This window comes from Polypterus senegalus, chromosome 10, assembly GCF_016835505.1.
Source record: "Polypterus senegalus isolate Bchr_013 chromosome 10, ASM1683550v1, whole genome shotgun sequence".
Lineage (NCBI taxonomy): Eukaryota > Metazoa > Chordata > Cladistia > Polypteriformes > Polypteridae > Polypterus > Polypterus senegalus.
This window is the reverse complement of record NC_053163.1, coordinates 84,046,962-84,061,106: the sequence shown is the minus strand read 5'-3', so window position 1 is coordinate 84,061,106 and position 14,145 is coordinate 84,046,962. Positions and strand designations below refer to the sequence as shown.

Here is a 14,145-nt window from a genome sequence, read left to right as displayed (position 1 = left end):
CCTGGTGGTTTTGAACTTCTTCCACTTATGGATGATGGAGGCCACTGTGCTCATTGAGACCTTCCCCAGAATTGTGCCTCGAGACAATCCTGCCTTGGTGGTCTACAGACAGTTCCTTTGACTTCATGCTTGATTTGTGCTCTGACATGAACTGTCAACTGTGGGACCTTATATAGACAGGTGTGTGCCTTTCCAAATCATGTCCAATCAACTGAATTTACCACAGGTGGACTCCAATTAAGCTGCAGAAACATCTCAAGGATGATCAGGGGAAACAGGATGCACCTGAGCTCAATTTGGAGCTTCATGGCAAAGCTTTCTCAATTTTTTTATTTTTAATAAATTTGCAAAAATCTCAAGTAAACTTTTTTCACGTTGTCATTATGGGGTGTTGTGTGTAGAATTCTGAGGAAAAAAATGAATTTAATCCATTTTGGAATAAGGCTGTAACATAAGAAAATGTGGAAAAAGTGATGCGCTGTGAACACTTTCCGGATGCACTGTATATACGGTATATGGGTAATGTTCTCAGAAAAAAAAATAGTAATACATTTTATTTATATAGCGCCTTTCCCAAAAAACCTACAATGTGATAAATCACTATTATACCATATTACTAAATACCAACTTTCATCATCTTCTAGGTCTTGCCTCCTTGTCCATTATGTATCTGGTATAGTTTTTTATTTCCCAGGTATCGGACAACGTGGAACCAATATGGTGCTGGTGCAGTGTTGCTCAAAGTGTTGATGGGGTACCCATACAGAAAATGGAAATATAAGACAGGCAGTTTAAACTTGTAACTAAAGTGCTCCAAAAACGTTTCTTTGGAAATTTTCTACACATATTGTGGAATTCATTTTCAATACAAGTTAAAAAATCCAGGCTTACTAAGTAGCACAATGCAATAAAAATTCAAGTCCAAGTAACAACAGCAATGACATGTATTCGTTTAAAGTATTTAATTAGTATTTGAAATGCCTCAATTTGGCAGATCACAAAATACGCTTTATTGGGAACATATTATCTAATCCAATGCAGGTTCGTAGGTCTTTCTCAGGTTTTCATCTACTGTATATCCTGGAGATGTTATGTTAATTGTCAACTATGGACTGCCGTTGTACGAGTTAGGATGTATCATTTGTGGTGGTCAGTGTACCCAACAATGGGCTGGCACGCTTTCTTAGATTGCTGTGCTGGAAAAAGCACTTAAGCTAACCACCATCCTGAACTGAAAAGCGGGTTAGAAGATCTTAGTAAATAAAAACGCCCTTATTTATTTTTCTCGTTTTTACGGCAGCTCAACAGCCCTTCCTTTGCATTTAAATGAATTCTGCACAGTATTCAATGATAATGTTTTGGCACGACAAACAGAAAAATTACTTCATTTGCAATATTATGTTATGTAATACTGGACTATTTTTGCTGCACTCAGGAGAGAAATTAATCGTCTACATTGAGAATGTCATATTAAGTAGATTAATTTTGAGTTATATCCAAAACGCTTGTAATCACGCTGCCTAGGAAATTCTTCATTTTATACGAAGTGTTAAAAAAACGGCAGGCTTAACGGTTTAAAAGTATTACAGTTGCCGTGTTTTAACTTTTTTCAAAAAGCAACAAAGTTAGCTCTAAGGTTTTCAAAAAATACATTTAGTCGCAGAAGAATATTATAGGACATTTGCGTTGTTTAAACAATATTTACACCTTTTCTATACCTTAAGGGTTCAATGAAAATACATTTATGTTCCAAAGAATCAGTGTAACAATAGTAAATGTTCCAACCCGGTTACTTCCTACTACAGCCAATAAAGCGCGACTCATTTGAAAAGCATTATGGGTTAGATGAGGAGGCGACCGAGAGGTTAAAAGCTTTCTAGTGGTCACATTGTCGAACCACCTCCTAAGGGGGAGGGCCTTGACTTCATAGTCTATAAAACTATTGGTTATCACGGCGGAAAGTTGTTTTCGCCCAGCCCACTCTTTCCTTACCTAGACACTGAAAGAGGCGGAACTGATGACGCCAGAAACGGTCGCGGTAGTTTTCAAATTTTCCATTAAACCGGGAAGGAAGGCTTACAAATGCAGTAATGGAAGGCAGGAGTTTGAACTATAGTTTAAGACAGAAAAAAGAAGCGGAGGATCCTATGGTGTCCGCTTTTCAGTATTTTGAAGATGGTACGGTAAATCGGGCGTATCGTGTACTTTGCTAGTTGTCAATGTGATTTTGAAACAGTGTGGTACAAGTTCGAGTTGTTTTTTTTTGTGTAAGTTAGCACACGGTAGTCTTCAGCAGAAGGATGTTCTTGCATGTTAAAGTTCTACCAGTTTGAAAGATACAGTATACTACATAGTGGGTACTTCTTTTGTGTTAGACGGTACTTAATTGGTGTGGTTAGTTAGCACTGCTAACAGCGTTTGGAATTGGTATTCGTTTTTCCTGCCTAGAACAATTAGTTTAGATTATATGCCTGTAAATGTGCACACTAAGTTAATTTGCACTTCCAAACTGGTAATCTTTTATTGTATGTGAAAGTGCATCTTACCATGTAAGTGGCATCCCGTCCAGGGTCAAGTCCTTCATGTTGACAGGATGTTTTCTGTAAACCTTGAAAAGTAAAAAGAGAATTTATAAAATAAAACTACACCTCACTCCTTCCCAGAATTGTATTTTTTTCTCGTTTCAGTCTTTTTACACTTTCAAAAAGTATTAATGGTTATTTTGGATTATTAAAGTTTGTTAGGTAATTTTTAGAATGTAAACATTGTAAAGCAATAGTTCAATACGAGTTGTGACTAATAATGGCTAAAGTGGATTTTTATGATGAGTTGATGGATGGCACATAATAATTTTTGTTTTTTCAATTTATTTTAGCCAAGCCTGGCATATTGTGGAAGGGAAATGATATTCTCGAGATGCATCTTACAAACGTAGAGAACCAAGCATTCAGATGGGGATTAAGTCCTATGCTTATTGATGTCCTTCTAGATTTTGCACTGGGTCTCAAAGCAGGTAATGCATTTTTTGCTATGATAGTACTTCTGTAGATAATCCTTTGAGAAAGCTTGCATTATACAGGATTTGTTACTTTGCTGGCAGAACAAGGAATTTTCTTACTTTTTGAAATGTCAAGTTGTTGCAAAAAGCTACAATTACTGAAAATGGAAAATGATTTATATTTCAAGCTGGAAGAAATTGCAGACTATTTCTGATCTATAGATGAAAATGGTGAAAATGTAGTTAAACAGAAAAATATTGTATTGTTGACTAGGTGGAGTAAGATGCATGAACCTTATGGTTTTAGTAGGGCCGACAGAACAAGCTTAAGTAAAAATGTTTTACTTTGCACTTTCTCATCTCTCATACATAATTAAAAGTAACTTACGGGCTTGATCATGAGCTCTTCTAAACAGTGGCTTACTAAAGAGAAATAAGTTTAAACTTGACACTATTCTACTGTTTTTTTTCACTTTTATTTCTAATGTTTCAATTGACATATAGGTTTACTTTGCTTGTCTCTGCTTTGCATCATCAATTTATGCAAAGAAATGTAAAAAATAAAAAACCCCTGGTTGATCACCATTTTTATGAAATATAACCTGTCTGCCTTTTTACAATCTCTGTTGCATTCTCTTGCAATGCAAGTTATTTTAACACTGAAGACAAAAATGTAAAATTTGGTTATAAATATTAGGATCTTCACACAGTTTGTTGCGACTGTATGTTTTTCTAAGCATTTTAAGTCAATTTGCACTTTAAGCCTCGGGTTAGGATGATAATGACATTCTTAAGTAAAGGTCCATGCTAAAAGTTTGATTATAAAGATGCTTTATTTTGCTAATTTTAATGTTCTGTTTTGGATTATAACATGCTGGGTTGACATTGTAATTTCCTCTAAAGTAGTACTAAAAGCATTGGCTGTCTAAACCATCACGTGTACTTTTTTTTTTTTTTACCAATTATTTTTTGTAATAGATGCTGTATGTATTTTGCATTGCATAACGTTAAATACAAATTAAAAGGATTAAAAGATCTGTCTTTTTTTTTTTTTTAAATATTATAAAACATTGTTCGCAAAATTTTTACCCTAGGTTCCTTTAGTAAGCATACAGGTGCCGGTCATAAAATTAGAATATCATGACAAAGTTGATTTATTTCAGTGATTCCATTCTAAAAGTGAAACTTGTATATTAGGTTCATTCATTACACACAGACTGATGTATTTCAAATGTTTATTTCTTTTAATTTTGATGATTATAACTGACAAATAATGAAAGTCCCAATCTCAGTATCTCAGAAAATTAGAATATCAATTAAGACCAATGCAAAAAAAGGATTTTTAGAAATGTTGGCTAACTGAAAGGTATGAGCATGTAGGGCACTCAATATTTAGTTGGGGCTCCTTTGGCCTGGATTACTGCAGCAATGCGGCGTGGCATGGAGTCGATCAGTCTGTGGCATGGCTCAGGTGTTATGAGAGCCCATGTTGCTCTGATAGTGGCCTTCAGCTCTTCTGAATTGTTGGGTCTGGCGTATTGCATCTTCCTCTTCACAATACCCCATAGATTTTCTATGGGGTTAAGGACAGGCGAGTTTGCTGGCCAATCAAGAACAGGGATACCATGGTCCTTAAACCAAGTACTGGTAGTTTTGGCACTTTGTGCAGGTGCCTGGTCCTGTTGGAAAATGAAATCTGCATCTCCGTAAAGTTCGTCAGCAGCAGGAAGCATAAAGTGCTGTAAAACGTCCTGGTAGACGGCTGCATTGACCTTGGACCTCAGAAAACACAATGGACCCACACCAGCAGATGACATGGCACCCGAAACCATCACTGACTTTGGAAAGTTTACACTGGACTTCAAGCAACGTGGATTCTGTGCCCCTCCTCTCTTCCTCCAGACTCTGGGACCTTGATTTCCAAAGGAAATGCAAAACTAATTTTCATCAGAGAACATAACTTTGGACCACACAGCAGCAGTCCAGTCGAGACGCTTCTGACGCTGTCTCTGTGGCTTGACAGAAGGAATGCGACAGCTGAAACCCATGTCTTGCATACGTCTGTGCGTGGTGGTTCTTGAAGCACTGACTCCAGCTGCAGTCCACTCTTTGTGAATCTCCCCCACTGTTTTGAATGGGTTTTGTTTCACAATCCTCTCCAGGGTGCGGTTATCTCTATTGCTTGTACACTTTTTTTTCTACCACATCTTGTCCTTCCCTTCGCCTCTCTATTAATGTGCTTGGACACAGAGCTCTGTGAACAGCCAGCCTCTTTAGCAATGACCTTTTGTGTCTTGCCCTCCTTGTGCAAGGTGTCAATGGTCGTCTGCTGACTTGACAGTTGTCCAACAGTCTTCCCCATGATTGTGTAGCCTACAGAACTAGACTTAGAGACCATTTAAAGGCTTTTGGAGGTGTTTTGAGTTAATTAGCTGATTAGAGTGTGGCACCAGGTGTCTTCAATATTGAACCTTTTCACAATATTCTAATTTTCCAAGATACTGAATTTGGGACTTTCGTTAGTTGTCAGTTATCATCAAAATTAAAAGAAATAAACATTTGAAATACATCAGTCTGTGTGTAATGAATGAATCTAATATACAAGTTTCACTTTTTGAATGGAATTGCTGAAATAAATCAACTTTGTCATGATATTTTATATTAATTTTATGACCGGCACCTGTACAACTTTGAAGCTGTCCTGACTTGTTTAGATAATTGTATGTGGAATAAGAATGAATACAAAATAAAAAAATAAAAAAAACTTTGTATTTTCTTTAAGGCAGAGCAACATGTGCACGTATCATGAAGTGCTTGATTCCAGCAACAGTAGTGCCAGAGAACTCATTGATTAAAGGTGTTTCTTGGATATGTGTGGGCACACTGCCAACAAACTTGCAGGTAAAAATGTCATGACTGCTATAGACAGTTTAAAATTTTACTTTTAAATTATAGTATACTGTATGGCTTCCGTGTGAGACTGACCAAAACATACCATGCAGTAATTAATTAATATTAAGCTTTACGTCTGATTTATTCCACATTTTTCTTTATTTAATAGATCACATTTTTCCGATGGTTTATCACCATGTTTGACTTCATTGATTCAAAGGAACACTTGAATTCTCTTTATGGGATTTTATTTTCTTTTCTACAAAATGAGAACTTGGTAAGATACTGGAGTTTTCCTGTACCATGTTTGTAATGATGACTAATGCATAGTAAATATAACATTATATAGTTTAATTATTTTGCTCAAACAACTTCAGTCATTTAATTCAGCACTGTTAATACTTAATAGATCATCTCTGTATATTGCACATTCTCCCAACTTTATAAATGGGTGTCATTCTATAAGTGATATGAAAGTAACACTTTCTTATTTTTATTGTTTAGTGTCCATATGTTTGCAATTTACTTTACCTATTAACTACCAGAGAAAATGGTAAGTAATTTTTTTGTTTTATTACTATTTTTCTTTGGCCAATTTATAATTTTATACAGATAATTTCATATATGTATGTATGGTGACAGATAGGGGGTGCTGTCGTCCCCTTGAACCTTCAGACTAGATGCCAGATAAAAGTCCAAAAGTTTACTTTATTAAAGTAAATAAGTGCAGAAAGCACCCTCCTCTCCACAATACTCATAAATACACTAAAATTAATAAACAATCCTCCACTCCCAGACGCGTTGCCACCCAGCTCAGCTTACTCGCCTGGGATCTTTTACAGTCTTTTATTGTTAATAACCCGGAAGTGCTTCTGAGTCCTCGGTTCACGTGATTATCAGCACTTCCAGGTCAGGTAAAAAGTTCTCTTCTTCATCCTGGAAGTACGTCATTTCCCCGTCGCTGTGACTAAGACGTACTTCCAGATTATAAGGCAAATACACATCTCTAAGCCTCCCTGCAGCGTCTCCTGGGCCCAGTTGTCCAAAAGTAATGCAATGTGATTTGGGATAACAGATTGGATTGAATCTTGAAAATGGGTTGTTCAAAGGGAAAAGAGGGATCCTGGAATCAGATCAGATCACCTAATCCAATCTGTTTTAATCAGGATCAAACAGTCTTTTGTGTTGTTCAAAAGTTTGTGTATGAATTGGGACACATTTGATCCCAAAAATCAGGATAATCCTGATCCCAACACAGAGGTGGATTTCTGGCACACAATAAAATAAAACTTGAAAATTGATCAAAAAAGCTATGTTTGCAGGTGATGTATACATCTATTTATATTTTGTACAATTGTTGAACTAGGACAGTGACAGTGTAAATCCAGTAGGGAATAAGACATGAAGCCTTTTGGTATAGTCAAAGGAAAAAAATCCCTGTGAAATATCAGTACACGAACAAAATCTGAAAGCTCAAAAAGTTCTACTGTCCATTGTATTTTAATGAAAATGTCAATTACTATTACTCATCAGTCAGAAGTAATGTCTTACAATTGCATACCTGATCACACGTCCAGTCCTGCCCTCATTTGGAGCGAACATTGGAGGTTGCTCTGGTTGCACGTCATCTGTCTCCGGTCCATCATATATGTCTTCAAGAGGAACATTATGCCTGGTGGCAATGTTATGCAAGACAATACAGGCTAGTATTATATTGCATGCCACTTTGGGTTCCACCCGCAATTAGTTAAGGCTTGCAAAGCGCCTCTTCAGGACTCCATTTAAGCGCTCAATTGCTCATCTTGTTTTGCAATGTGCAGAGCTGAAGCCTGCCTGCTCAGGTGTGTTTGCAACTGGAAAAGGGGTCATCAGGCATGGTAGGAGTGGATAAGCACTGTCTCCCAATAGTATTGCATTTGTTCGGTTGGACTGGAGCTTTCTGTATAGTGCGCTCTCCCTCAGGATACGTGCATCATGGACAGACCCTGGCCACTTGACAACGCAGTTTGTGATGATGAGGTCAGTGTTGGCCACAAGTTGGACATTGATGATGTGCCTCTCTTTTCAGTTCACATACTGCCACTCCCTTTCATGAGGCGCTTGAATGTGCACAGGAGTACAATCAATAACACCAATAGTATTAGGCATGTTCCCCAAAAGAAAGAAACTTCTTTTAGTTTGCGCCATCTGGTCATCCTTGCGAAATGAAACAAATTCATTGACCAGACTGGCCAATTCAACTGCGACAGCTTTTACCACATTACTAACAGTTGATTTGCCCACTCCCATATTGTCACCAACAACCTGGTAGAAAGTCCCAGAGGCATAAAAGCGCACTGTTCCTCCACAGACGGAGCATGACTCCTTTTGCTTTTGTGCTGTAACTTTGGCCTGACAAGGTCTGCAATGTACTTGATATCATCCCTCCCAAAGCGTTAACGGGCATACAGTACCTATGTAGTGTATTGCGCAAGTGGTTTGGCACGCTCAGCATACATTCTGTTACGGTATTTTCTCTATCCCAACCTGTGGTAGCGATGAACAACACCTGCCATGGCAATGCCTCTGTAAACCTGTGACTGAGGTGTGTAAGAAATTGATTTTATTTGGTAACACCCCAATTTAGCAACAATGAGCTGACTGGTTTGTCATTTGTTGAATTACCCCAATCAAGCACAGGGCCTATAAAATCAGTGTTAGCTACACAAAAGAGATGGAACCATGGACTCTAAAGGGCCTAATTTCACAATGGCAGAAAATCATGCACTGTTGGAGGGTGTTAGGTGCCATTATTCTTCCATAGTAGGACACTTCAGTTCATTAAAGGGGAGAGAAGTGACCAAGAAATGCAAACAGAACATTTGGGAGGACATCACCAAGAATGTGAATGCTATAGGAGCTGGTGAGAAAAGGACCACAAAACAAGTCATATTAAGATGGAAGAACCTTAAAGCCAAGACAACAAAGGACCTTGCTGAGGCCAAAAACCCCACAACGGGTAACAAGCCTTTCAAGTGGGGTGAGTATACTGACATTGTCCTTGACATTATTGGTGGTGACATATCAGAAGCTTTGTATGGAATTGATGGTGTTGAAGTCGATGGTGAGCCCACAGTTGCAGAGGAGTGTGGGCCTGGTCCTCCTAATGAACAGGAAATATTTGTCCTTAATCTCAGTCAAGTGGTTGAGGAAGAAGGTGGATCCTCACAGAGCCAGCCGTTGTCACAGAACTTTTAAAAAGAAAGCGTAAGCATTCTCCAAACCTGGATGTTGACGCATATGAGGTGCTTCTTACAAGAGAAACTGAAAGAGCAGAAGTGCAGATTCATCTGGCAAAGGAACAACTCCTCCTTACCCAACTACAACAAACTAAAGTCAGAATGGAAATCCAACTCCCAAAAGCAGAAATTGAAAGAGCTGGTCTCTGTACCAATGAGGAACTGGAAATGTTCATTATTTTGTTGACTATTGGACTTTTTTGTTTTACAATTATATAAAAATAACCACAGTGCACATATGGGGAAATATTTTATTCTTTCAGTCATTCATTTATTCTTGTGAGATTGAAATGGAATCTGGCTGTTTATAACTGAAATGGAAAAATATTTGTTTATTGTGGTGTTTTCTGTTTCTTCCAAGTAACACATGATGGCTATTTGGCTACTGGTATTTTTGGTCAGCCTGTTGTTCTTTACATAGCCAGTAGGCTACACTGTGGGTTCCATTTAAAGCACTAGCAAACCGTATTTGGTAATCCTGAATTTCTGTATCTGGATAACAGTGATCCAATCTAGTGTTGCTTTGAAAAACAGCATGAAAGTAAAATTCCCAGATCCTGGATAGCAAAATAAGGGATTTTAAAATCCAGATCATTTTTATACCGATTGAATAGTTTGAACAACTGGGCCCTGGTGGCCCCGACGTTATCCAGCAGGGTTGTATATTAAAACTACATAGCCCTGCTGGAATTTGGGGCATCTCCATGTCCCTGGAAGGCTCCCTCTGACGGTCTTGTGGTATTGCCTGGGATTATATATATAATATATATACATACACACACACACACACACACACACTTAGACATATGAGAATCAAAGGCAATCTATAGCAAAATTAGGTGTTTGGTGGGGGTTGGAAGGAGTATTGATCATAAAGTTTTATTTGTTATGAACATGTTCTTGTTAAAGTCGCATATGCTGGGTTTATGTCCAAATGCTGGGTTTATGTCCAAATGTCAGTTAATGGCATTTTCGTTTGATAGCCAAGATTCAGGCAGCTCTCTGGCACTGTTAGTACTGGCCTTAAATCTTACTTGTACCTTGTCCCAGTTGATTTTTGTATGCATATAGATCAGTGATCGTGAGTCCTTCCTTCTGACGGTGTTGCGATGTTCCTGTATACGTGTTGCGATTCTTTTTGACGTTTGTCCTATGTATACCACTTTGTTTTGTGTTTCTGCTGTCGATTTCTTGTTTTTGGCATTGAATAGGACAGTGTGCAGATTGTTCGAAGGCTTGTGTGCTATTCTGATACCTGATTTGGTCAGTATGTATGCTGCACCTTATTACATTCTGTGATTATAAGGAAATGTGTGCCAGGTGAGACGGGTTCTGATTCGAGTCGATTGTATGCTGGGTTTTCTGGCGTCTCCTGTGTAGGCGTTGTTTAATGAATGTCTTTGAGTCTCCGTTTGAAGTGAAAAGATGGAAAAGATAATCTTTCGTTTGCTTTTGTCTCCTTCGTATTACAATGGATGTGGACTCTTCTGAATAAAGTTTTAATACAGCTCCATTTGAGATGCTGGGTGATTGCTGGCAGAGTGTAATATCTTGTCTGCATAGCATTCCTTACTATTACTTACTATCTGTGTGTATGTATGTACTTTAAAATCCATTGCACTGTAAGCTTCAAAACCTTTTACTTCTGCTTTTACTACCATGTATATGGAAGTGTGGTGATGGGGTAAAAAAAATTTGCTTTCTAGTTGAAAGTCTTCCAACTTGACTCACCAGAAGGACAACACCAGTATTATGTCTGTTTAGCCTTCAGTACAAGGTTGGAGAAAGCCAATTCTCATGTGCACAGCGTTTCCCTTGGCTCTGCATCGATGCACAAAATTCTATAATTTGTCTTCTGTAGGGGTTTTTAAAGGAACTGGAAAATATGTATATTATAAAACATTATTAAACAGATGGTACAGTGGGACCAAAATACTCAGAGGATTCACTGTATTATTTATTAATGGACTTTATATATATATATATATATATTTTTCCTCTGGAAAAAGGTGACATTTTCAATATAACAATACACCATAGATGTTCACATAGTAAAATAACAAACAAATCCACACACAAACCCCAATGTAACACAACTTGAATCAGTCCAGCACCCATCTTGGGCTCAGAGGTGCTCTTCCATGATCGAATATGAATTAGCCACATTTTTGGAGGATAGAAAATAAATGAGATTGGGGTTGATCAAATCACATACCATTGAATGTGTACATGTAGTAATACCTAGGTACAATGCGGGTAGAAAATGTATGATAGAGACAGTTGGAAAAAAGGCTTAGAACTTTGAAAGTAGGCTCTTATTTGTACTTGTCTTAAAGTGTTTTTTTCCACCATACCTCCTAAAATTTTCAAAATCTATGAGAACAGTGCAATAAATTGCATGAATAATAGGGGTACCTTTGTTATATGTAGCAATATTGTAATCAAAAAATTCTACCATATTGCCTACAACAACAACATTTATTTATATAGTACATTTTCATACAAAAAGTAGCTCGAAATGCTTTACATAATGAAGAAAGAAAAATAAAATACAAAATACAATAAATAAAATTTAAATAAGACAACATTAGTTAACATAGAAAAGGAGTAAGGTCCGATGGACACAAAAAACAAAAAAAAAACTCCAGACGGCTGGAGAAAAAAAAATAAAATCTGCAGGGGTTCCAGGCCATGGGACCGCCCAGTCCCCTCTGGGTATTCGACCTAACATAAATGAAATATCCCTCTTTGTAGTTAGGGTTCTCACTGAGTCACTTGATGTTTGATGGTCATATAGACTTCTGGCTTTTAATCCATCCATCATTGTTGGAACATCACGGTGCTTTGAGTGGATGGTGGTGGCGCAAGTCACCACCAAAAGGACACTGGAAAAGGAAACCGAAGAGAGAGTAGGGGTTAGTAGTAAATACCTGTATATTTTGCTTGTAGATTCTACACAGTGCTGACATATAATGGAATTTACCAGTTGTCACTTGATATTGTTTTTTGTATTGTAATAATGAAAAACAGAAGAATAAAATTACTCATATTTTTAAAGTTTAATTATAATTTTGTATTTAAAGCAGCAAGTGGTCCCATTAAGGAAAGAAAAACATATCATAAGTCAAAACTGATCCAAAAATGGTTTTGGATGGTGTAGGTATGAATGAAAGTTCCACCACTTCCAAAGGCAGCATGACAGAAAGGTTGAGAACCACAAGGAAAGTAATTGAAGAAATCTCAGGAAATGCTATGCTGTAACGATGTTGCCCATGCCTAGACAGTAGCATTAAAATTGTGCTTTTAATTTTATATATAAAAATAAAAGGTAGTTTTCCTACAACCCTCGCCATGAAAAGTGGTTGAGAAGGTGAGATGAAGTAGCTTTTCTTGCATTGGAGAAAGTATATTAACATATATATAAAATGTTTTACACCTCCTTTCTGCATTGTGACTTAAGCACAACCTTGGCTTAAACTTTATTGCATGTTTGAGCAAAGGTTACCTGTTCTTTCTAAAGTTTTATAGAAAATGGTCCTCTGTTTCAAAGAAAATTTGGATCTGAATCAGAAATTCTTGAACAATGGCCCACCAATCTTCTCTTTAATATAATCTAGGATAGTGGTATTCTATGAAGATGCATTAACTTTAGCTGTGCAAGTACTACAAGTGATTTAAGAGACAGGTGGAAATCAATCATAAAATGTGTGTTTTAATTTACTAAAATGATAAGCTCAGTGGTTAATTTTGACTCTGTGCTACTAGATTTAGGAAGTGACTGTTTGATCTTTTAATATTTTGGTTTTTAATTTGAGTTTTTCTTCGCCACCCCGAACCACTAATGAAGTTGCTTTTACTAAATCCTGTCCAGGAATGCCATCTTCCTGATGCTCACAGAATTAATTTAGTCACCTATGCAACTCTGATTAGGATTATGTTTTGCAGAATAATTTCTGCTAGGATTAGTATCCGACTCATTACGCATTATATTAATTTGTTTGGAGTAATACTTAGCTTGTTTTTATAGAGCTGTTTCCTGTCCTGTTTTATACTATAGTGAGCACCAAGATTTGTAAAGGTAGAGGCATATACTGAATTAATGGTTTACGTTGTAATGTAATTGTTAATTTTAAATAATTAATAAACACTAATAACTTTCATTTTAATATCCTAATAAGTAGGCATGTCACAATGCCAGAATTTCTGTATTCAATACCAGTAATAAAAATTTTTTATCAAATTTAATGTCATGTCAAAAAGGAAAATCCCTTTTAAGTTGTTTGAAAGTACCTCCTTTAATGAAGTGAACAGTATTGTGCTTTTTTTCTGTAATATAATATAAAATATTTAAATGCTAAAAATAACCAAAACTTTTAAAATTGTAGTGTATTAATCAAGCTTATACTCAACTATCATCTAAGTAAACTAGCATTGTCACTCATAATTCAGGGCTTAAATTTACTTCATAACAGGTATGGGTATCAAGTGTAGCATTACGTTTGGGTGAGTTAGTAAATTCCAAGACTGTTTGTTTTCATTTAAACAAACTCTATAAAGATGTTTTTATAACCCAGTGCTTTTAAAATCTGTTTTTTCAGGTAGTCTTTCTATTAGGTTTGTAACATATGCTATTGTAAGATTTAAATTTGCAACTTTAATAGTTTTTTTTTTTTTTATAGCTAGTTAGACTTAACAAATGAGTCAAATTAATTCAAATGCAACAAACTCCTAGTGTGTGAATTTTCCAAATCATTTTTACATTTATCCTTGCTTTAACGCTTCCTGTGTGAAATCATGCTTGCCAGTTTTACATTAATCCTTTTACTTCACAATTCCTGTAAAACAATTTTTTGATCTTTTTTTCTAGGTGTCTTACATGAATTATATCATGCCATTGCTTAAGTCTATGTAAAGATCCAGAATTAGAAATTTAACTCTACTGATGTTGCTTGCATTCAGTTACTCCCAACTGAGACA

General features: G+C 36.6%; 1 protein-coding gene across 1 annotated transcript in view; it reads left to right on the top strand.

Annotated features, from left to right (window-relative positions):
• The first annotated feature begins 1,960 nt into the window (after positions 1 to 1,960).
• The window catches only part of cenpi (centromere protein I), a 58,156-nt gene continuing 45,971 nt past the window's right edge, over positions 1,961 to 14,145 (top strand). Inside the window, exons 1-5 of the mRNA XM_039766033.1 lie at positions 1,961 to 2,178; positions 2,876 to 3,013; positions 5,781 to 5,899; positions 6,060 to 6,167; positions 6,395 to 6,443. Of these exons, the coding sequence (XP_039621967.1) occupies positions 2,091 to 2,178; positions 2,876 to 3,013; positions 5,781 to 5,899; positions 6,060 to 6,167; positions 6,395 to 6,443 (502 nt within the window). The 5' untranslated portion in view covers positions 1,961 to 2,090. The remainder of the gene's footprint in view (positions 2,179 to 2,875; positions 3,014 to 5,780; positions 5,900 to 6,059; positions 6,168 to 6,394; positions 6,444 to 14,145) is intronic.